This window comes from Oncorhynchus nerka, linkage group LG2 (genome assembly GCF_034236695.1).
Source record: "Oncorhynchus nerka isolate Pitt River linkage group LG2, Oner_Uvic_2.0, whole genome shotgun sequence".
In the NCBI taxonomy this organism is placed as follows: Eukaryota; Metazoa; Chordata; class Actinopteri; order Salmoniformes; family Salmonidae; genus Oncorhynchus; species Oncorhynchus nerka.
Window position 1 is genome coordinate 75,523,992 of NC_088397.1, and position 23,351 is coordinate 75,547,342.

At 48.7% G+C, this 23,351-nt stretch overlaps 1 protein-coding gene across 1 annotated transcript in view; it reads right to left on the minus strand.

Annotated features, from left to right (window-relative positions):
* Positions 1-23,351, minus strand: part of cntn2 (contactin 2) — a 94,860-nt gene that overhangs the window by 36,176 nt on the left and 35,333 nt on the right. Inside the window, exon 2 of the mRNA XM_029682136.2 lies at positions 10,136-10,281. Coding sequence (XP_029537996.1) covers positions 10,136-10,193 — 58 coding nt within the window. The 5' untranslated portion in view covers positions 10,194-10,281. The remainder of the gene's footprint in view (positions 1-10,135; positions 10,282-23,351) is intronic.

The window sequence follows — 23,351 nt, forward strand, 5'->3', positions numbered from 1 at the left end:
TTAGGCCTATGTTAGTGACCAGCATGAATAAGCAAATATTTGCATATAAAATATGGTAGGCTTTATGTAGCCTATTAAAATATGGTAGGCTTTATGTAGCCTATTAAAATATGGTAGGCTATATGTAGCCTATTAAAATATGGTAGGCTATATGTAGCCTATTAAAATATGGTAGGCTTTATGTAGCCTATTAAAATATGGTAGGCTATATGTAGCCTACTAAAATATGGTAGGCTATATGTAGCCTATTAAAATATGGTAGGCTATATGTAGCCTATTAAAATATGGTAGGCTATATGTAGCCTATTAAAATATGGTAGGCTTTATGTAGCCTATTAAAATATGGTAGGCTATATGTAGCCTATTAAAATATGGTAGGCTATATGTAGCCTATTAAAATATGGTAGGCTATATGTAGCCTATTAAAATATGGTAGGCTATATGTAGCCTATTAAAATATGGTAGGCTATATGTAGCCTATTAAAATATGGTAGGCTATATGTAGCCTACTAAAATATGGTAGGCTATATGTAGCCTATTAAAATATGGTAGGCTATATGTAGCCTATTAAAATATGGTAGGCTATATGTAGCCTATTAAAATATGGTAGGCTATATGTAGCCTATTAAAATATGGTAGGCTATATGTAGCCTATTAAAATATGGTAGGCTATATGTAGCCTATTAAAATATGCATGAATTCGTTTTTATTTTTCCATTCAGTTTCACTCTCATAACCCTCCAAAACCTTCTCACTATGTTAGCTCTCCTGACCTGTGTTGATTTACAGTGTGCTGGTCTATTCAGAGGACTGAGTGTGTGTTTCACTAGCCAATTCGTTTTTTGCAACTGCCACACTGTCTCTATACTGTCTCTGGCTGCGTGGACAGTAATCCACGGGGAATCTGTGCCACAAAATGAGTGACAAAACCTTGCCAGATCATTTCAAGTCATCAGTCTTAAGTCAAAGTCGAGTCCCAAGTCTTGAGGATCCAAGTCAAGTCTCAAGTTGTTTGATTTTCTATCAAGTCGAGTCTCAAGAAATCAAATTTGTGACTCGAGTCAGACTCCACACCGCTGGTGTGTATACAGTATGTGTGTGTGTGTGTGTGTGCATGCGTGTGTGTGTGTGTATGAGTGTGTGTGTGTGTGTGTGTGTGTGTGTGTGTGTGTGTGTGTGTGTGTGTGTGTGTGTGTGTGTGTGTGTGTGTGTGTGATTCACTTCATCAACAGACCAATGGAGCATTGACGGAGCTAGTAATTACAATTTCATGGACTGCGTGCTGTCCACAGGGATCGACTATGCGTGACTGCACGCTTGGCTACAGTGGAAAAGCTTTTTTAATTTCAACAAAGGAACGCTACAACACATCTTCATTTATCATTCATGAGATCCCTGAATTATTTCAACTCTGTCGTCAAAAGAAAAGAAAGAAGAAAAAGACATCTCAAGAAAATCGAATCCCTTCCGCCTGCTGGTAAAAAGAAACAGCATTTAATCTGGCCTGAAGCCCCCAAGATCTGCAGACCCCCTACTTTTGGATCTCCAGACACACACTCTCACACCCAACCATCAGTCTGATAGCACGCATGGACATGTTGAGTGTGTGTCTGGTGTGAGAGGCAGTGACTGGCTAGGGAAGCACCATAACAGAAATAGGTTGCATTGCAGGGGAGAGGTGAATGAAGGGGAGGGGAGAGGTGAATGAAGGGGAGGGGAGAGGTGAATGAAGGGGAGGGTAGAGGTGAATGAAGGGGAGGGGAGAGGTGAAGGGGGGTGAAGGAAGGGGAGGGGAGAGGTGAATGAAGGGAGGGGAGAGCTGAATGAAGGGGAGGGGAGAGGTGAATGAAGGGGAGGGGAGAGGTGAATGAAGGGGAGGGGAGAGGTGAATGAAGGGGAGGGGAGAGGTGAAGGAAGGGGAGGGAAGGGGAGGGGGAGGTGAATGAAGGGGAGGGGAGAGGTGAATGAAGGGGAGGGAGAGGTGAATGAAGGGGAGGGGAGAGGTGAATGAAGGGGAGGGGAGAGGTGAATGAAGGGGAGGGGAGAGGTGAATGAAGGGGAGGGGAGAGGTGAATGAAGGGGAGGGAGAGGTGAATGAAGGGGAGGGGAGAGGTGAAGGAAGGGGAGGGGGAGGTGAAGGAAGGGGAGGGAGAGGTGAATGAAGGGAGGGGAGAGGTGAATGAAGGGGAGGGGAGAGGTGAATGAAGGGGGAGAGGGAGGAGAGGTGAAGGAAGGGGAGGGGAGAGGTGAAGGGGAGGGGAGGGAGAGGTGAAGGAAGGGGAGGGGAGAGGTGAATGAAGGGGAGGGGAGAGGTGAAGGGGAGGGGAGGGGAGAGGTGAAGGAAGGGGAGGGAGAGGTGAATGAAGGGGAGGGGAGAGGTGAATGAAGGGGAGGGGAGAGGTGAATGAAGGGGAGGAGAGATGAATGAAGGGGAGGGGAGAGGTGAATGAAGGGGAGGGGAGAGGTGAATGAAGGGAGGGGAGAGGTGGATGAAGGGGAGGGGAGAGGTGAATGAAGGGGAGGGGAGAGGTGAATGAAGGGAGGGAGAGGTGAAGGGGGGGAAGGAAGGGAGGGGAGAGGTGAATGAAGGGGAGGGAGAGGTGAATGAAGGGGAGGGGAGAGGTGAATGAAGGGGAGGGGAGAGGTGAATGAAGGGGAGGGTAGAGGTGAATGAAGGGGAGGGGAGAGGGAAGGAGGGGTGAAGGAAGGGGGGGAGAGGTGAATGAAGGGGAGGGGAGAGCTGAATGAAGGGGAGGGGAGAGGTGAATGAAGGGGAGGGGAGAGGTGAATGAAGGGGAGGGGAGAGGTGAAGGGGGGGTGAAGGAAGGGGAGGGAGAGGTGAATGAAGGGGGGAGAGCTGAATGAAGGGGAGGGAGAGGTGAATGAAGGGGGGGAGAGGTGAATGAAGGGGAGGGAGAGGTGAATGAAGGGGAGGGAGAGGTGAATGAAGGGGAGGGAGAGGTGAATGAAGGGGAGGGGAGAGGTGAATGAAGGGGAGGGGAGGTGAATGAAGGGGAGGGGAGAGGTGAATGAAGGGGAGGGGAGAGGTGAATGAAGGGGAGGGGGAGGTGAATGAAGGGGAGGGAGAGGTGAATGAAGGGGAGGGGAGAGGTGAATGAAGGGGAGGGAGAGGTGAAGGAAGGGGAGGGGAGGTGAAGGAAGGGGAGGGGAGAGGTGAAGGGGAGGGGAGAGGTGAAGGAAGGGGAGGGGAGAGGTGAATGAAGGGGAGGGGAGGGGAGAGGTGAAGGAAGGGGAGGGGAGAGGTGAAGGGGAGGGGAGAGGTGAAGGAAGGGGAGGGGAGAGGTGAATGAAGGGGAGGGGAGAGGTGAAGGGGAGGGGAGGGGAGAGGTGAAGGAAGGGGGGGAGAGGTGAATGAAGGGGAGGGGAGAGGTGAATGAAGGGGAGGGGAGAGGTGAATGAAGGGGAGGGAGAGATGAATGAAGGGGAGGGGAGAGGTGAATGAAGGGGAGGGGAGAGGTGAATGAAGGGAAGGGGAGAGGTGGATGAAGGGGAGGGAGAGGTGAATGAAGGGGAGGGGGAGGTGAAGGAAGGGGAGGGGAGAGGTGAAGGGGGGTTGAAGGAAGGGGAGGGGAGAGGTGAATGAAGGGGAGGGGAGAGCTGAATGAAGGGGAGGGGAGAGGTGAATGAAGGGGAGGGGAGAGGTGAAGGAAGGGGAGGGGAGAGGTGAATGAAGGGGAGGGGAGAGGTGAATGAAGGGGAGGGGAGAGGTGAATGAAGGGGAGGGGAGAGATGAATGAAGGGGAGGGGAGAGGTGAATGAAGGGAGGGGAGAGGTGAATGAAGGGGAGGGGGGGAGAGGGTGAATGAAGGGGAGGGAGAGGTGAATGAAGGGGAGGGAGAGGTGAAGGAAGGGGAGGGGAGAGGTGAATGAAGGGGAGGGGGAGAGGTGAATGAAGGGGAGGGAGAGGTGAAGGAAGGGAAGGGGAGGTGATGGAAGGAGGGGAGAGGTGAAGGGGAGGGAGAGGTGAAGGAAGGGGAGGGGAGAGGTGAATGAAGGGGAGGGGAGAGGTGAAGGAAGGAAGGAGGAGAGGTGAAGGGGAGGGGAGAGGTGAAGGAAGGGGAGGGGAGAGGAGAGGTGAATGAAGGGGGGAGAGGTGAAGGGGAGGGGAGGGGAGAGGTGAAGGAAGGGGAGGGAGAGGTGAATGAAGGGGAGGGGAGAGGTGAATGAAGGGGAGGGGAGAGGTGAAGGAAGGGGAGGGAGAGGAGAAGGAAGAGGAGGGGGAGAGGTGAATGAAGGGGAGGGGAGAGGTGAATGAAGGGGAGGGAGAGGTGAATGAAGGGGAGGGGAGAGCCGAAGGAAGGGGAGGGAGAGGTGAAGGAAGGGGAGAGGAGAAGGAAGAGGAGGGGAGAGGTGAATGAAGGGGAGGGAGAGGTGAAGGAAGGGGAGGGGAGAGGTGAAGGAAGGGGAGGGAGAGGTGAAGGAAGGGGGGGGAGAGGTGAAGGAAGAGGAGGGAGAGGTGAATGAAGGGGAGGGGACAGGTGAATGAAGGGGAGGGAGAGGGGAATAAAGAGGAGGGAGGTGAAGGAACGGGAGGGGAGAGGTGAATGAAGGGGAGGGAAAGGTGAAGGAAGAGGAGGGGAGAGGTGAAGGTAGGGGAGGGGAGAGGTGAATGAAGTGGAGGGGAGAGGTGAATGAAGGGGAGGGGGAGAGGTGAAGGAACGGGAGGGGAGAGGGTGATTTTAATAACGAAGACTGACATAATGGATGTGTTCATTTTGATGGGGAACGAGCATGGAACTGAAGTCCATCTTAAAACTTCTTGGATATAGGGGGCGCTATTTAAATTTTTGGTTGAAAAACGTTACCGTTTTAAACAAGATATTTTGTCACGAAAAGATGCTCGACTATGCATATAATTGACAGCTTTGGAAAGAAAGATATTGTCTATGTATGCCACAGAACGGATGTTACAGGCGAACCCCAGATAAAAATCCAATCAGGAAGTGCCGTATTTTTTGAAACCGCCTCATGCCAATGACTCCTTATATGGCTGTGGCACGAATGAGCTTAGGCTTTCTGTCGCTTCCCCAAGGTGTCGACAGCATTGTGAAGTATTTGTAGGCATATGATTGGAAGATTGACCATAAGAGACTACATCTACCAGATGGTCGCTTGGTGTCCTCCGTTGCAATTATTGCGTAATCTCCAGCTGCAGTATTTTTCCGTTTGCTTCTGATGAGAAACCAACTGTCACCACTGATTTATTATCGAATAGATATGTGAAAAACACCTTGAGGATTGATTCTAAACAACGTTTGCCATGTTTCTGTCGATATTATGGAGCTAATTTGGAAACAAATTTGGCGTTGTAGTGACTGCATTTTCTGGTCTTTTTCTTAGCCAAACGTGATGAACAAAATGGAGCTATTTCGCCAACACAAATAATATTTTGGGAAAAAATGAACATTTGCTATCTAACTGAGAGTCTCGTCATTGAAATCATCCGAAGTTCTTCAAAGGTAAATTATTTTATTTGAATGATTTTCTTGTTTTTGTGAAAATGTTGCCTGCTAGGCTTAATGCTATGCTAGGCTATCAATACAAATGCTTGTGTAGCTTTGGTTGAAAAGCATATTGTGAAAATCTGAGATGACAGTGTTGTTAACAAACGGCTAAGCTTGTGTTTCAATATATTTATTTCATTTCATTTGCGATTTTCATGAATAGAAAAAGTTGCGTTATGCTAATGCAATATAGTTGAAGTATTTTTCTGTCGATTTCTCAGCCAAGCAGGATGAACAAACGTGACGTTTTTCGCCTACAAAAATATTATTTTTGGAAAAAAGGAACATTTGCTATCTAACTGGGAGTCTCCTGAGTGAAAGCATCTGAAGTTCTTCAAAGGTAAATGATTTAATTTGGTTGCTTTTCTTATTTTTGTGAAAATGTTGCCTGCTGCCAGCACAGCCTAGCATAGCATTATGCCATGCTAAACTTACACAAATGCTTGTCTAGCGTTGGCTGTAACGCATATTTTGAAAATCTGAGATGACAGTGTTGTTAACAAAAGGCTCAGCTTGTGTTTGAATATATTTATTTAATTTCATTTGCGATTTTCATGAATAGGAAACGTTGTGTTATGGTAATGAGGCTATGATTACGCTCCCGGATACGGGATTGCTCGTCGCTAGAGGTTAATTTACTAGTCAATTCAGGCATTGAATACCACTCCTACGGAAAATGTCATTTTATTCAATTCACAGGCCAGGACTGACAGGAGACACATTCATTGGTAGTATTGAACGTTTGAGGAGGAAAGGTTCTGACTGATGGAGTGGGTGTGAGAGGAGAACTGACAGTGAAGGGGATGTGAGGAGGAAAGGTTCTGACTGATGGAGTGGGCGTGAGAGGAGAACTGACAGTGAAAGGGATGTGAGGAGGAAAGGTTCTGACTGATGGAGTGGGCGTGAGAGGAGAACTGACAGTGAAGGAGATGTGAGGAGGAAAGGTTCTGACTGATGGAGTGGGCGTGAGAGGAGAACTGACAGTGAAAGGGATGTGAGGAGGAAAGGTTCTGACTGATGGAGTGGGCGTGAGAGGAGAACTGACAGTGAAGGAGATGTGAGGAGGAAAGGTTCTGACTGATGGAGTGGGCGTGAGAGGAGAACTGACAGTGAAGGGGATGTGAGGAGGAAAGGTTCTGACCGATGGAGTGGGTGTGAGAGGAGAACTGACAGTGAAAGGGATGTGAGGAGGAAAGGTTCTGACTGATGGAGTGGGCGTGAGAGGAGAACTGACAGTGAAAGGGATGTGAGGAGGAAAGGTTCTGACATTGGAACACAGGAGAAAGAGAATAGATGAGAATGCTGGAGGAGAGGAGAGGAGGGAGAGAGAGAGGAGAGGAGAGGAGAGGAGAGGAGAGGAGAGAGGAGAGGAGAGAGGGAGAGGAGAGGAGAGGAGAGGAGAGGAGGAGAGAGAGGAGAGGAGAGGAGAATGAGAAGAGAAGAGAAGAGGAGAGGAGAGAAGAGAGGAGAGGAGAGGAGAGAGGAGCAGAGAAGAGGAGAGGAGGAGGAGAGGAGAGGAGAGGAGAGGAGAGGAGAGGAGAGGAGAGGACATGAGAGAATAAGAGAGAACATGAGAGGAGAGGAGAAGGAGAGGAGAGGAGAGGAGCAGACATGGAGGAGAGGAGAGGAGCAGACATGGAGGAGAGGAGCAGACATGAGAGAAGAGGAGAGGACATGCGAGAAGAAGAGAGAACATGAGAGAAGAGGAGAGGACAGGTGTGGAGAGGAGAGGACAGGAGCAGACATGAGAGAATAGGAGAGGAAAGGAGTGGAGAGGAGAGGAGTGGAGAGGACAGGTAATAGAATATAGAAGAGCTTCTGGTCAGCGGGGTGGTGGCACCGGGATCCTCATCTCTCCCAAGTGGTCATTCTCTCTTTCTCCCCTTACCCATCTGTCTATCGCCTCCTTTGAATTCCATGCTGTCACAGTTACCAGCCCTTTCAAGCTTAACATCCTTATCATTTATCGCCCTCCAGGTTCCCTCGGAGAGTTCATCAATGAGCTTGATGCCTTGATAAGCTCCTTTCCTGAGGACGGCTCACCTCTCACAGTTCTGGGCGACTTTAACCTCCCCACGTCTACCTTTGACTCATTCCTCTCTGCCTCCTTCTTTCCACTCCTCTCCTCTTTTGACCTCACCCTCTCACCTTCCCCCTACTCACAAGGCAGGAAATACGCTCGACCTCATCTTTACTAGATGCTGTTCTTCCACTAACCTCATTGCAACTCCCCTCCAAGTCTCCGACCACTACCTTGTATCCTTCTCCCTCTCGCTCTCATCCAACACTTCCCACACTGCCCCTACTCGGATGGTATCGCGCCGTCCCAACCTTCGCTCTCTCTCCCCCGCTACTCTCTCCTCTTCCATCCTATCATCTCTTCCCTCTGCTCAAACCTTCTCCAACCTATCTCCTGATTCTACCTCCTCAACCCTCCTCTCCCCTTTCTGCATCCTTTGACTCTCTATGTCCCCTATCCTCCAGGCCGGCTCGGTCCTCCCCTCCCGCTCCGTGGCTCAACGACTCATTGCGAGCTCACAGAACAGGGCTCCGGGCAGCCGAGCGGAAATGGAGGAAAACTCGCCTCCCTGCGGACCTGACATCCTTTCACTCCCTCCTCTCTACATTTTCCTCTTCTCTCTCTGCTGCTAAAGCCACTTTCTACCACTCTAAATTCCAAGCATCTGCCTCTAACCCTAGGAAGCTCTTTGCAACCTTCTCCTCCCTCCTGAATCCTCCTCCCCCTCCCCCCTCCTCCCTCTCTGCAGATGACTTCGTCAACCATTTTGAAAAGAAGGTCGACGACATCCGATCCTCGTTTGCTAAGTCAAACGACACCGCTGGTTCTGCTCACACTGCCCTACCCTGTGCTCTGACCTCTTTCTCCCCCCTCTCTCCAGATGAAATCTCGCGTCTTGTGACGGCCGGCCACCCAACAACCTGCCCACTTGACCCTATCCCCTCCTCTCTTCTCCAGACCATTTCCGGAGACCTTCTCCCTTACCTCACCTCGCTCATCAACTCATCCCTGACCGCTGGCTACGTCCCTTCCGTCTTCAAGAGAGCGAGAGTTGCACCCCTTCTGAAAAAACCTACACTCGATCCCTCCGATGTCAACAACTACAGACCAGTATCCCTTCTTTCTTTTCTCTCCAAAACTCTTGAACGTGCCGTCCTTGGCCAGCTCTCCCGCTATCTCTCTCAGAATGACCTTCTTGATCCAAATCAGTCAGGTTTCAAGACTAGTCATTCAACTGAGACTGCTCTTCTCTGTATCACGGAGGCGCTCCGCACTGCTAAAGCTAACTCTCTCTCCTCTGCTCTCATCCTTCTAGACCTATCGGCTGCCTTCGATACTGTGAACCATCAGATCCTCCTCTCCACCCTCTCCGAGTTGGGCATCTCCGGCGCGGCCCACGCTTGGTTGCGTCCTACCTGACAGGTCGCTCCTACCAGGTGGCGTGGCGAGAATCCGTCTCCACACCACGTGCTCTCACCACTGGTGTCCCCCAGGGCTCTGTTCTAGGCCCTCTCCTATTCTCGCTATACACCAAGTCACTTGGCTCTGTCATAACCTCACATGGTCTCTCCTATCATTGCTATGCAGACGACACACAATTAATCTTCTCCTTTCCCCCTTCTGATGATCAGGTGGCGAATCGCATCTCTGCATGTCTGGCAGACATATCAGTGTGGATGACGGATCACCACCTCAAGCTGAACCTCGGCAAGACGGAGCTGCTCTTCCTCCCGGGGAAGGACTGCCCGTTCCATGATCTCGCCATCACAGTTGACAACTCCATTGTGTCCTCCTCCCAGAGCGCTAAGAACCTTGGCGTGATCCTGGACAACACCCTGTCGTTCTCAACTAACATCAAGGCGGTGGCCCGTTCCTATAGGTTCATGCTCTACAACATCCGCAGAGTACGACCCTGCCTCACACAGGAAGCGGCGCAGGTCCTAATCCAGGCACTCGTCATCTCCCGTCTGGATTACTGCAACTCGCTGTTGGCTGGGCTCCCTGCCTGTGCCATTAAACCCCTACAACTCATCCAGAACGCCGCAGCCCGTCTGGTGTTCAACCTTCCCAAGTTCTCTCACGTCACCCCGCTCCTCCGCTCTCTCCACTGGCTTCCAGTTGAAGCTCGCATCCGCTACAAGTCCATGGTGCTTGCCTACGGAGCTGTGAGGGGAACGGCACCTCAGTACCTCCAGGCTCTGAACAGGCCCTACACCCAAACAAGGGCACTGCGTTCATCCACCTCTGGCCTGCTCGCCTCCCTACCACTGAGGAAGTACAGTTCCCGCTCAGCCCAGTCAAAACTGTTCGCTGCTCTGGCCCCCCAATGGTGGAACAAACTCCCTCACGACGCCAGGACAGCGGAGTCAATCACCACCTTCCGGAGACACCTGAAACCCCACCTCTTTAAGGAATACCTAGGATAGGATAAAGTAATCCCTCTCACCCCTTAAAAAGATTTAGATGCACTACTGTTCCACTGGATGTCATAAGGTGAATGCACCAATTTGTAAGTCGCTCTGGATAAGAGCGTCTGCTAAATGACTTAAATGTAAATGTAAATGTAGAAGGAAAAAGTGAGAAACCTTACCGACAGCGTAGCTCAGAGCTAAGGAGCTGAGGCTCAACAGAAACAGCAAAAGCCCCATTCTCACACTCTGATCAGAACTGGACCAAACAGTATCAGATCCAGATCTGCACCACACCAGGAGGAAATTAGAAGTGGCTTATCAGTGCCTGTGGAGAACAAAAAGAAAGACAGATTTACTCCTGGTTAAACTACACGGCTAGCACTCTTACACGTGGCCTACAAGCAGAACGTATCTATTCTTCTGAACATCCTAACAGTACAATGTCTCTGGACTGAAGCATTGTGGAACAACACTAGAGCTGGGGTGTGTCCCAAATGGCACCTTACTACTACATCATTTTTTTGGGACCAGAGCCTTATGGGCCTTGGTCAAAGGTAGTGCATTTATATAGGGAATAGGGTGCAATTTGGGACTCGACCCTGGCTAGTATGCTCCAGTGGCCTTATCTCTTTAGTAGCTATCTCTCCTGCTGCCTCTCACACACCCAGGAGACTGTCTCCCCATGCAGTGTGCACTCTGCTTCATGTTACATTACGGAATAAATACTAGCCCAAGGTAGAGGAGAGAGAGAGAAACAGAACAAACATAACAAACCTTTAACAATGTCGTCTCTTACCTTCTTATATTCCCTCCGTCCCCGCTCTCTATCTCCTTCGCTGTCTCTCTATCTCCTTCCCTTTCTCTACCTCCATCCTTTTCTCTCTATCCCCTTCCCTTTCTCTCTATCGCCATCCTTTTCTCTCTATCTCCTTCCTTTCTCTCTATCGCCATCCCTTTCTCTCTATCTCCTTCTTCTCTCTATCACCATCCTTTTCTCTCTATCTCCTTCCCTTTCTCTCTATCTCCTTCCCTTTCTCTCTATCTCCTTCCCTTTCTCTCTATCGCCATCCCTTTCTCTCTATCTCCTTCCTTTCTCTCTATCTCCTTCCCTTTCTCTCTATCTCATTCCCTTTCTCTCTATCTCCTTCCCTTTCTCTCTATCTCCTTCCCTTTCTCTCTATCGCCATCCCTTTCTCTCTATCTCCTTCCTTTCTCTCTATCGCCATCCCTTTCTCTCTATCTCCTTCCCTTTCTCTCTATCGCCATCCCTTTCTCTCTATCTCCTTCCTTTCTCTCTATCTCCTTCCCTTTCTTTCTATCTCCTTCCCTTTCTCTCTATCTCCTTCCCTTTCTCTCTATCGCCATCCCTTTCTCTCTATCGCCATCCCTTTCTCTCTATCTCCTTCCCTTTCTCTCTATCTCCATCCCTTTCTCTCTATCTCCTTCCCTCTCTCTCTATCTCCATCCCTTTCTCTCTATCTCCTTCCCTTTCTCTCTATCTCCTTCCCTTTCTCTCTATCTCCTTCCCTTTCTCTCTATCTCCTTCCCCTTCTCTCTATCTCCTTCCCTTCTCTCTATCTCCTTCCCTTTCTCTCTATCTCCTTCCCTTTCTCTCTATCTCCTTCCCTTTCTCTCTATCTCCTTCCCTTTCTATCTATCGCCATCCCTTTCTCTCTATCTCCTTCCTTTCTCTCTATCTCCTTCCCCTTCTCTCTATCTCATTCCCTTTCTCTCTATCTCCTTCCCTTTCTCTCTATCTCCTTCCCTTTCTCTCTATCTCATTCCCTTTCTCTCTATCTCCTTCCTTTCTCTCTATCGCCATCCCTTTCTCTCTATCTCCTTCCCTTTCTCTCTATCTCCATCCCTTTCTCTCTATCTCCTTCCCTCTCTCTCTATCTCCATCCCTTTCTCTATCTCCTTCCCTTTCTCTCTATCTCCTTCCCTTTCTCTCTATCTCCTTCCCTTTCTCTCTATCTCCTTCCCTTTCTCTCTATCGCCATCCCTTTCTCTCTATCTCCTTCCCCTTCTCTCTATCTCCTTCCCTTTCTCTCTATCTCCTTCCCTTTCTCTCTATCTCCTTCCCTTTCTCTCTATCTCCTTCCCCTTCTCTCTATCTCCTTCCCTTTCTCTCTATCTCCTTCCCTTTCTCTCTATCTCCTTCCCTTTCTCTCTATCTCCTTCCCCTTCTCTCTATCTCCTTCCCTTTCTCTCTATCTCCTTCCCTTTCCGTCTAGCTCTCTCTCAGTTGAAACCGCTGGCCAAACACGCAGACTCACTAAACACATTTCCACCTAATATAAATTCAGCATTGTATGGCAAAAAATAACTCTAAATAATATTGTCCAATCCAAACGTAGAAAGCAATGAGAGGGTATTAATTGATCAAGTGTATTATACTCTTCAAATCCAATAAAGGTCCAAGGACCTTAGAAACATCAATAGAACAGGAAGCTTCAAGCTTTTTTTCACAGAAGCTGGCACATAAGGTACAATTAGATCTAGCACATCTGTCGGAATGTCGTCTAGACAGCTCACAGCCTAGTAGACTCGCTTACAGACCAGGAACAAGTTACTCCATGGCAGAATTCCCCACGACAGACCCTGGCTAACATAATCTACTCTGTCAGTCTGTGTTCTCGCACAGTGTTCTCCCTCTGTGTGCTCCCTCTCTCCCCAAACTGTCACCTTCTGACATTTCACTGGATACTACTGTTATTAAACACACAGCAGAAATAGAGGGGGGGGGAGATTGGGAGGAAGGAAGAAAGATGGAGAGAGAGCTATGACGAGAGAGAGGGGGGACTGAGAGAGGCAGAGGGAGAGGGAGAAGGAGAGAGAAAGAGAGGGGGGACTGGGAGAGGCAGAGGGAGAGGGAGAAGGAGAGAGAAAGAGAGGGGGACTGGGAGAGGCAGGGGAGAGGGAGAAGGAGAGAGAAAGAGAGGGGGACTGGGAGAGGCAGAGGGAAAGGGAGAAGGAGAGAGAAAGAGAGGGGGACTGGGAGAGGCAGAGGGAAAGGGAGAAGGAGAGAGAAAGAGATGGGGGACTGGGAGAGGCAGAGGGAGAGGGAGAAGGAGAGAGAAAGAGAGGGGGGACTGGGAGAGGCAGAGGGAAAGGGAGAAGGAGAGAGAAAGAGAGGGGGGACTGGGAGAGGCAGAGGGAGAGGGAGAAGGAGAGAGAAAGAGATGGGGGACTGGGAGAGGCAGAGGGAGAGGGAGAAGGAGAGAGAAAGAGAGGGGGCAGACAGAGAGCGAAAGATAGCAATAAATAATTATATTTTGAGGGTGTTTATATTTGCTCTGTTAACACAAGTGTATAATGGAAATGCCCAATGCTCTAACCTTGCGGCTACCTGCCATCCTGAAGACAGCAGAGACAGCAGAGAAACAGACAGAAACCGAGCCGGGCAGAGACAGAGAGATATAGCTCATCAAATCAGCTCACAGCTTAATGGACTGTGGAAGGAGCAGAGGAGAGGGGAGCAGCATATCACATTGCTCTCACGTCTCCATTGCACCACAGCCAAACATCTGAGGCTGGTTCAACAGTTAGCTCAAAGCAGATAGAACCATTCTGTATGACATTCTTTATGTCCAGTCTATGCTTCAATAAGGCTTGGATACACTGAGTTCGCAATGGTGCTGGAATGTATAGCAGACGTTTTACATGCTCCTGACCAATTCTGTTATTTTGTGGATTTTTGTGTTGATCGTAACTTTTTTTATACATAATGTTCCTGCCATCATTTGCTATGACCGAAAAGAGCTTCACTAACCTCGATCTGGATTAAGATTTCTACTTCAGTGAGTCTTCGGTGCAGGACATACTGCTCACCCCAGACCAGGCCCTAATCCCTGACACTTGGAAAAGAAAGTGACAGCGATATAGAGGCCGACGTGTGGGCAACCTGATGAAACTACAGACGCGAGAAAATAACCCCCCTCTACCCTCTGTTCTAGTGACGAATATACAATCACTGGAGAACAAACTGGACAAGCTCCGTTCAAGATGATCCTATCAACAGAAACTTGACTGAACAAGGACATGGATAATACACATCTAGCTGTTTTTTCTATGCTTTGGCAGGACAGAATGGCAACGTCGGGTAAACTCAAGGGGGGGGGGTAGTTAGTTAGAATACCTCACGATAGGCTGTAGATCATACTACTCCACACACAGAGATGCATACAAAGCTCTCTCTCGCCATCCATTTGGCAAATCTGACTATAACGCTACCCTCCTGATTCTTGCTTACAAGCAAAAACTTAAACAGGCGCTCAATACGTAAGTGGTCGGAAGCGGATGCAAAGCTACAGGACTGTTTTGCTAGCACAGACTGGCACATGTTCCGGGACTCATCCGATGGCACTAAGGAATTTACCACATCAGTCACCGGCTTCATTAGTAAGTGAATCAACGACTACATCCCCACAGTGACCGTACGTACATAACCGAACCGGAAGCCACAGGCAACATCCACACTGAGCTAAAAGGCTAGTGCTGCCGCTTTCAAGGAGCGGGACACTAACCCGGATGCTTATAAGAAATCCTGCTATGCCCTCTGACAAACAAACAAACAGGCAACGCGTCAATACAGGACTAAGACTGAATCCTACTGCACCGGCTCTGATGCTCGTCGAATGTGGCAGTGTTTGCAAACTAGCACGGATTACAAACTAGCACGGATTACAAAGGGAGCCATGAGCTGCACAGTGACATAAACTGACCAGATGAACTAAATGCATTCTATGCTCATCGAGTAAAGCAACACTGAACCATGAGTGAGAGCACCAGCTGTTCCAGACAACTGTGATCACACTCTCCATTGTCAATGAGAATAAGACCTTTAAACAGTTTAACATTCACAAGGCCGCAGGGCCAGATGGATTGCCAGACGTGTACTCAGAGCATGCCCTGACTAGCTGGCCAGTGTCTTCAATGATATTTTCAACCTCTCTGTGACCCACTCTGTGTTACTTACATGGTTCAAGCAGATCACCATAGGCCCTGTGTCCAGGAATGCCAAGGTAACCTGTCTAAATAACTATCGCACCGTAACACTCACATCTGTAGCCATGAAAGGCTGGCTCACATCAACACCATCATCCCACTCCAATTCGCATTTCTCCCCAACAGATCCAAAGATGATGCAATCTCCATTGCACTCCACACTGTGACTTTCCCACTTGTACAAAAGGAACACCTACATGAGAATGCTGTTCAGTGACTACAGCTCAGTGTTCAACACCATAGTGCCTTCCAATCTCATCACTAAGCTAGGACCCTGGGACTGAACACCTCCCTCTGCAACTGGATCCTGGACTTCCTGATGGAACGCCCCCAGGTGGTGAGGGTACTGTAGGCAACAACACATCAGTCACGCTGACCCTCAAGACGGGGGCCCCTCAGAGGTGCGTGCCTAGTCCCCTCCTATACTCCCTGTTCACCAATGACTGTGTGGCCGCGCACATCTCAAACACCATCAATAAGTTTGCCGACAACATGACGGGGATAGACCTGATCATCGATGACAATGAGACAGCCCATTGAGAGGTCAGAGACTTGGCAGTGTGATGCCAGGACAACAACCTCTAACTCAATGTCAGGAAGATAACGGAGCTGATCATGGAATACAGGAAATGGGGGGCTGAGCACGCCCCATTCACATTGACGGTGCTGTAGTGGAGCGGATCGAGAGCTTCAAGTTCCTTGGTGTCCACATCACTAACGGTTTATAATGGTCCAAACACACCAACACAGTTATGAAAAGGGCACTACAATGCCTCTTCCCCCTCAAGAGGTTGAAAAGATTTGTCATGGGCCCTCAGATCCTCAAAAAGTACAACAGCTGCACCATTGAGAGCATCTTGACTGGCTGTATCACCACTTGGTTTGACAATTGCTTGGCATCCAACCGCAAGTTGATACAGAAGGTAGTGCATACAGCCATGTACATCACATCCAGGACCTCCATAGCTGGCGGTGTCAGAGGAAGGCATTAAAAATGGTCAGACTCCAGCCACCCATCATATACTGTTCTCTCTGCTACCGCATGGAAAGTGGTACTGATACACCAAGTCTGCAACCAACAGGACCCTGAACATCTTCTACCCCAAGCCATAACACCCATTTTGCACACATTGTTTTTTGACTCATCACATGACACTGCTGCTACTGTTTACTATCTGTCACTTTATATCAACCTCAATGACCTCATACCCCTGCACCCCTGCACAGACTCAGTACTGGTACCCCTGGTATATAACCAAGTTATTGTTACTCATTGTGTGTCTACTGTTACTTTTATTATTATGTGTTTTACTTTTCTATTATTTCTCTATTGTCTTTCTCACTGCATTGTTGGGAAGGGCCTGTAAAGTAAGCATCTCACTGTTAGTCCACACCTGTTGTTCACAAAGCATGTGACAAATACAATTTGATTGATTTGATTTAGATGAAGAGAAAGACAATTAGTCAAATAAAATAAAAAGGTTGTTGCAATGGAAACACGACTCCTGCAGATGCAGGTGCATCACTTTAAAGATCAGTGCAGACATTTTGTTGAACCAGATGGTTTCCTTATGGTATTTCATTACTAAATGAGGAGCTACAACCAGGTGTTGTGCATTTAGCAATCAACCGAACCACAAATGAACAAGACACGTCTGTCTCACAGAATGAGAGTTCTGTCAATCGCGCGGGACTAATTGACGTATTAGAGTGAAATCTGTCCAATGTGTGAAGTCAGTGCAGACCCTTCCATTTCTGTGTGCAGCGCTGTGGAACATTGTGGCCCATTGTGGATCCTCGGGTGAGTTACCCATCAGTGCACACCTCTTCCACTCTATTCCCCCTCTCTCTTTCTCTCTCCTCTCTCTGCTCCTGTAATTGGAACTCAGAACTCTGACACATTCTGACAGATAACAGTAATGGAACCAGCACTCTAGAAGGGAGAGGTTCCTCCCTTGAGCACTGATCTAGAACCTGTTATATAGCCTCTCCATATCCTAACCATTATCATAAGAGGGGGGAAACACAACTGACCCTAGATCAGTGTCTGGTAGTGGCAACTTCATTGTTATCTGTTTTCTGCTCTTAGCTTAATCATTCTGGGCACACACACAAACAAGGAGAACTGATGCGGCGTTTTTAATGAGTGGTTTGAAGAGGAGAGGGCCCAGAGTGGGGATTCTACAGAGTGGGGATTCTACAGAGTGGGTATTCTACAGAGTGGGTATTCTACAGAGTGGTGATTCCGCGCACACACACACACACACACACACACACACACACACACACACACACACACACACACACAAACCATTTACATTACATTACATTTAAGTCATTTAGCAGACGCTCTTATCCAGAGCGACTTACAAATTGGTGCGTTCACCTTAAGACATCCAGTGGAACAGCCACTTTACAATAGTGCATCTAAATCTTTTAAGGGGGTGAGAAGGATTACTTTATCCTATCCTAGGTATTCCTGAAAGAGGTGGGGTTTCAGGTGTCTCCGGAAGGTGGTGATTGACTCCGCTGTCCTGGCGTCGTGAGGGAGTTTGTTCCACCATTGGGGGCCAGAGCAGCGAACAGTTTTGACTGGGCTGCGCTGGAACTGTACTTCCTCAGTGGTAGGGAGGCGAGCAGGCCAGAGGTGGATGAACGCAGTGCCCTTGTTTGGGTGTAGGGCCTGATCAGAGCCTGGAGGTACTGAGGTGCCGTTCCCCTCACAGCTCCGTAGGCAAGCACCATGGTCTTGTAGCGGATGGGAGCTTCAACTGGAAGCCAGTGGAGAGAGCGGAGGAGCGGGGTGACGTGAGAGAACTTGGGAAGGTTGAACACCAGACGGGCTGCGGCGTTCTGGATGAGTTGTAGGGGTTTAATGGCACAGGCAGGGAGCCCAGCCAACAGCGAGTTGCAGTAATCCAGACGGGAGATGACAAGTGCCTGGATTAGGACCTGCGCTGCTTCCTGTGTGAGGCAGGGTCGTACTCTGCGGATGTTGTAGAGCATGAACCTACAAGAACGGGCCACCGCCTTGATGTTAGTTGAGAACGACAGGGTGTTGTCCAGGATCACGCCAAGGTTCTTAGCGCTCTGGGAGGAGGACACAATGGAGTTGTCAACCGTGATGGCGAGATCATGGAATGGGCAGTCCTTCCCGGGAGGAAGAGCAGCTCCGTCTTGCCGAGGTTCAGCTTGAGGTGGTGATCCGTCATCCACACTGATATGTCTGCCAGACATGCAGAGATGCGATTTGCCACCTGGTCATCAGAAGGGGGAAAGGAGAAGATTAATTGTGTGTCGTCTGCATAGCAATGATAGGAGAGACCATGTGAGGTTATGACAGAGCCAAGTGACTTGGTGTATAGCGAGAATAGGAGAGGGCCTAGAACAGAGCCCTGGGGACGCCAGTGGTGAGAGCGCGTGGTGAGGAGACAGATTCTCGCCACGCCACCTGGTAGGAGCGACCTGTCAGGTAGGACGCAATCCAAGCGTGGGCCGCGCCGGAGATGCCCAACTCGGAGAGGGTGGAGAGGAGAATCTGATGGTTCACAGTATCGAAGGCAGCCGATAGGTCTAGAAGGATGAGAGCAGAGGAGAGAGAGTTAGCTTTAGCAGTGCGGAGGGCCTCCGTGATACAGAGAAGAGCAGTCTCAGTTGAATGACTAGTCTTGAAACCTGACTGATTTGGATCAAGAAGGTCATTCTGAGAGAGATAGCGGGAGAGCTGGCCAAGGACGGCACGTTCGAGAGTTTTGGAGAGAAAAGAAAGAAGGGATACTGGTCTGTAGTTGTTGACATCGGAGGGATCGAGTGTAGGTTTTTTCAGAAGGGGTGCAACTCTCGCTCTCTTGAAGACAGAAGGGACGTAGCCAGCGGTCAGGGATGAGTTGATGAGCGAGGTGAGGTAAGGGAGAAGGTCTCCGGAAATGGTCTGGAGAAGAGAGGAGGGAATAGGGTCAAGCGGGCAGGTTGTTGGGCGGCCGGCCGTCACAAAACCCTATGGATGACTGGGTCTAGACTAGAATAAAGGGTGGCTGGATGCGGTAGTCCATCTTGGTAGTACGCGCCGTGTGTGTGTGTGTGAGGGTGTCCGTGCATGTTTGTGTGTGTGCTTTAGATGAGGGGTTGAGTTAACACTGACTCCACTTGTGTGGAGCGGAGTGTAGGTTTGATTGCTGAAGAAATCTCTGCTGCTCACTCTTCTCTTCCCTCATTGTCACAGTTTTCTCCTATGTGCTCCTCTCCTCTCCATCAGACTGAGTAGGAGTGCTGGTTGATGGTACTTTTTGGGAGGTGGACAATTTTGCCAATTGACATTCAGATCCTCGTCCTTCACAGTGCTTCCAAACCACATCCCACAGACAGACACCACAAAATCTCCCTTTCCTTCTTTTACCACTATCTCTCATTGTCTACCTTCTCCTCCCTACATCCCTCCATCCCTTCGTCCCTCTGAAGTCGTCACGCTCCGTTAAGGAGGGAAGGACTGCCTGAGGCCATGGAGCTTTTAACTCAGCCTAGACATCTGTCGACGGGACACACACAAGGACCACACGTGCACGCATGCACACACACACACGCGCACGCACGCACACACACACGCACGCACGCACACACACACACACACGCACACACACACGCACACACACACACACACACGCACGCACGCACGCACACACACACACACACACACATTCCACACACACACACACACACACACACACACACACACACACACACACACACACACACACACAGGGACAACAAAGGACACTGTCAAAATGCACTACACACCCCAGTTGGCTGTTTGGGATACCACTCAGGGCAGGGGGAGGGGTAGAGGGGAAGAGAAGGAAGGAGTGAGGAATAGAGGATGAGAAGGAGGAGGGAAGGGAGGTGACCCACAGGGTCCCCAGAAGAAAACACCTTTATTTATTGATCAGCTAAGATCCCCACAGTACTGCCCTATCCTCTGGGGTGACAACTAATATCCTGTCTGCGCTTGCCTTAGGTGCGGGTGATACACACACACACACACGTACACACACACGCACAGGCTGCTCTGAAATCTCCTGTCTTCTTGGCGATAACCATCTCTTTAGCAGGTGTTTGATGAGAAAGCAGAGGGAGTTAGCTGTCCCTGCCAGTCCCCCTGAGAACATCAAACAAAACACTGATCTGCTCCCTAAATCCATCTCTGGGATGAACTGTGGAGATTGTGAGCTCTAGATGGCTTCTACATCATACACCTCTCTGAATATCACACACACACACACCTGCATACACAGTCAGTCAGTCAGTCAGTCAGTCAGTCAGTCAGTCAGTCAGTCAGTCAGTCAGTCACTCACTCACTCACTCACTCACTCACTCACTCACACTCACTCACTCACTCACTCACTCACTCACTCACTCACTCACTCACTCACTCACTCACTCACACTCACACTCACTCACTCACTCACTCACTCACTCACTCACTCACACACACACACACACACACACACACACACACACACACACACACACACACACACACACACTGATCCCTCCCTGTTGATTCAGAGCTAGAGAGGCTTGAAGATGGAGACGGCTGATATTGCAGCGTGAGACGACAGACACTGGCAGCGTGACTGGAATCATATAACGGAGTCATCACATCACATCACACACACACACACACACACACGCACACACACAGAGATTAAAGGTAAAGAGATCATTACCACAATTAGTCAGGAAGACCAAGGACTGTTAAGTTACGATTTCACAAGGAAATCTGAATGCTCCTGATTTTAACACCTAATGATATAATGCATGACATGTCAATTCCACAGCTGTAAGATGTAGCACCTCAGACAGATGGAACTGTGACAGTCACAGTAGCAGTATTCTGCACACGCATATTCTATCTCCTCCAGGGTAATTGGAATTCAGACTCAAACTCACTTGATACACACTTTAAATGGTTAGACTGTCATTCACATACTATTGGGCTTGTATATCTGACTTACGAAGAGTACTCTACACACATACAATGCTGGCAGGCAGGCAAGCATAGACACACACATACTTTCTCAAATACTCACTGTCCTTACCTGGCTCTACCCCCCATCTCTCTCTCTCTCACTCTCTCTCTCTCTCTGTCCTTCTCCAGTCATGACCAAGTCTGAGCAAATACAAACACACAATACAATACAACCGCACACACACACACACACACACACACACACACACACACACACACACACACACACACACACACACACACACACACACACACACACACACACACACACACACACACACACACACACTGTGCTGGTCATACATTATGTATTGAATCACCACATTGGCTGTCAGTCAGTCGCTGGGGAAGAACCAACCAGATTACACTATAAAATAAGATTAGAGGGTTTTCCACATTCAAACTGATGGAAACAGACATACACACTGTCAAAAACAAACACGATTATACGACACACACACACACACACACACACACACACACACACACACGATAACCTCCCCCACACACACACACCGTTTCTAAGGGTGACGTTTGACCATGTGACTATTGTAGTCCTATTGTTGAACAAACATTAGTACACATCAATAACAGCATTATAATCACACCTCTATATTCTACAGACCTCAATATCCTAGAGTTTAGAATTGGAATTTAGAGTTTAGTTTACTGTTGGGATTTAGAGTGTAGTTTACAGTTTAGATTTGACAGAGTTACGAGTTCAGGACTCTGCAGACAACCATGGCAATATTTGGACAGGGATGAGTGTGTTTGAGCCGGGTTCATCAGGATTTGGATTGAACCAACCATGACCTTGTTTGACTGGGCCGTTGCTTGTTCACACACTCTCCTTTCTGAATGTGGTGTGAAGAAATATCTTCACATAAAAACCTTTATCAACAATACAGTATATGCAGCAAATGGATGGTAGGAGGGATTGCTATATTGTACACCGTGTGTCTGTGTGTGTGTGTGTGTGTGTGTGTGTGTGAGAGATATAGACTGAAAGTGTGTGTGTGTGTGTGTGTGAGTGAGAGAGAGAGAGAGAGAGAGAGAGAGAGAGAGAGAGAGAGAGAGAGAGAGAGAGAGAGAGAGAGAGAGAGTATGGGCTGAGCAGGAGCCTACAGAACTTGCTCTAAACATTGTAAATCAATCTGGGGGTTCATATTTCACCCAAACTGTCTTATAGGTGCTTCTTCTACATGGAACTAGGTTAGAAGCAAGAGGTGTTTTAAGCTTTAATGATGAGATACCATTCCTCTGTGTGTATTTGAACAGTGCTCTGCTGAGGAACAAGGGTTAGAGGGCTGACAATCATTCTGATACAGAGACAGAGTCTAATGGAGTCTGATAGAGTCTGGAATATTGCAATTTAAAGTCTGATTTAGAAGGTTTGGCAGTATCACCAAATGTTCCAGAATACTCGAGTGCAAATCTAAATGCTATGCTTCATCGCCTGGTATTTACTAGAAAACATATGAAAAGGTTAATGACATCACTACACTGAACAAAAATATAAACACAACATGCAATCATTTCAAAGATTTTACTGAGTTGCAGTTCATAAGGAATTCTATGAAATCTATGGGATGCAGCACTGCACATCGCATAGAGTTGCCTCATGTATAGCACTGCACATCACATAGAGTTGCCTCATGTATAGCACTGCACATCACATAGAGTTGCCTCATGTATAGCACTGCACATCACATAGAGTTGATCAGGCAGTTGATTGTTGCCTGTGGAATGTTGTCCCACTCCTCTTTAATGAGGCACTCTGCTCACAAAGTTGACATCAGCAAACCGCTCACCAACACAACGCCATACAACACTGTCTGCCATCTGCCCGGGTACAGTTGAAACCGGGATTCATCTGTGAAGAGCACACTTCTCCAGCATGCCAATGGCCATCAAAGGTGAATTAGATTACGATGCCAACCTGCAGTCAGGTCAAGACCCTGGTGAGGATGACGAACACACAGATGAGCTATCATGAGACAGTTTCTGACAGTTTGTGCAGAAATTCTTCGGAATGTGCAAACCTACAGTTTCATCAGCTGTTGAGTGGCTGGTCTCAGATGATCCCGCAGGTGAAGAAGCCGGATGTGGAGGTCCTGGACTGGTGCGGTTACACGTGGTCTGCAGTTGTGAGGCCAAATTCACGAAAATGACTTTGGAAGTAGTAGAGAAATGAACATTCAATTCTCAGGCAACAGCTCCGGTTGACATTCTTGCATTCAGCATGCCAATTGTACGCGCCATGAAATTTGAGACATCTGTTGCATTGTGTTGTGTGACAAAACTGCACATTTTAGAGTGGACTTTTATTGTCCCCAGCACAAGGTGCACCTGTGTAATGATCA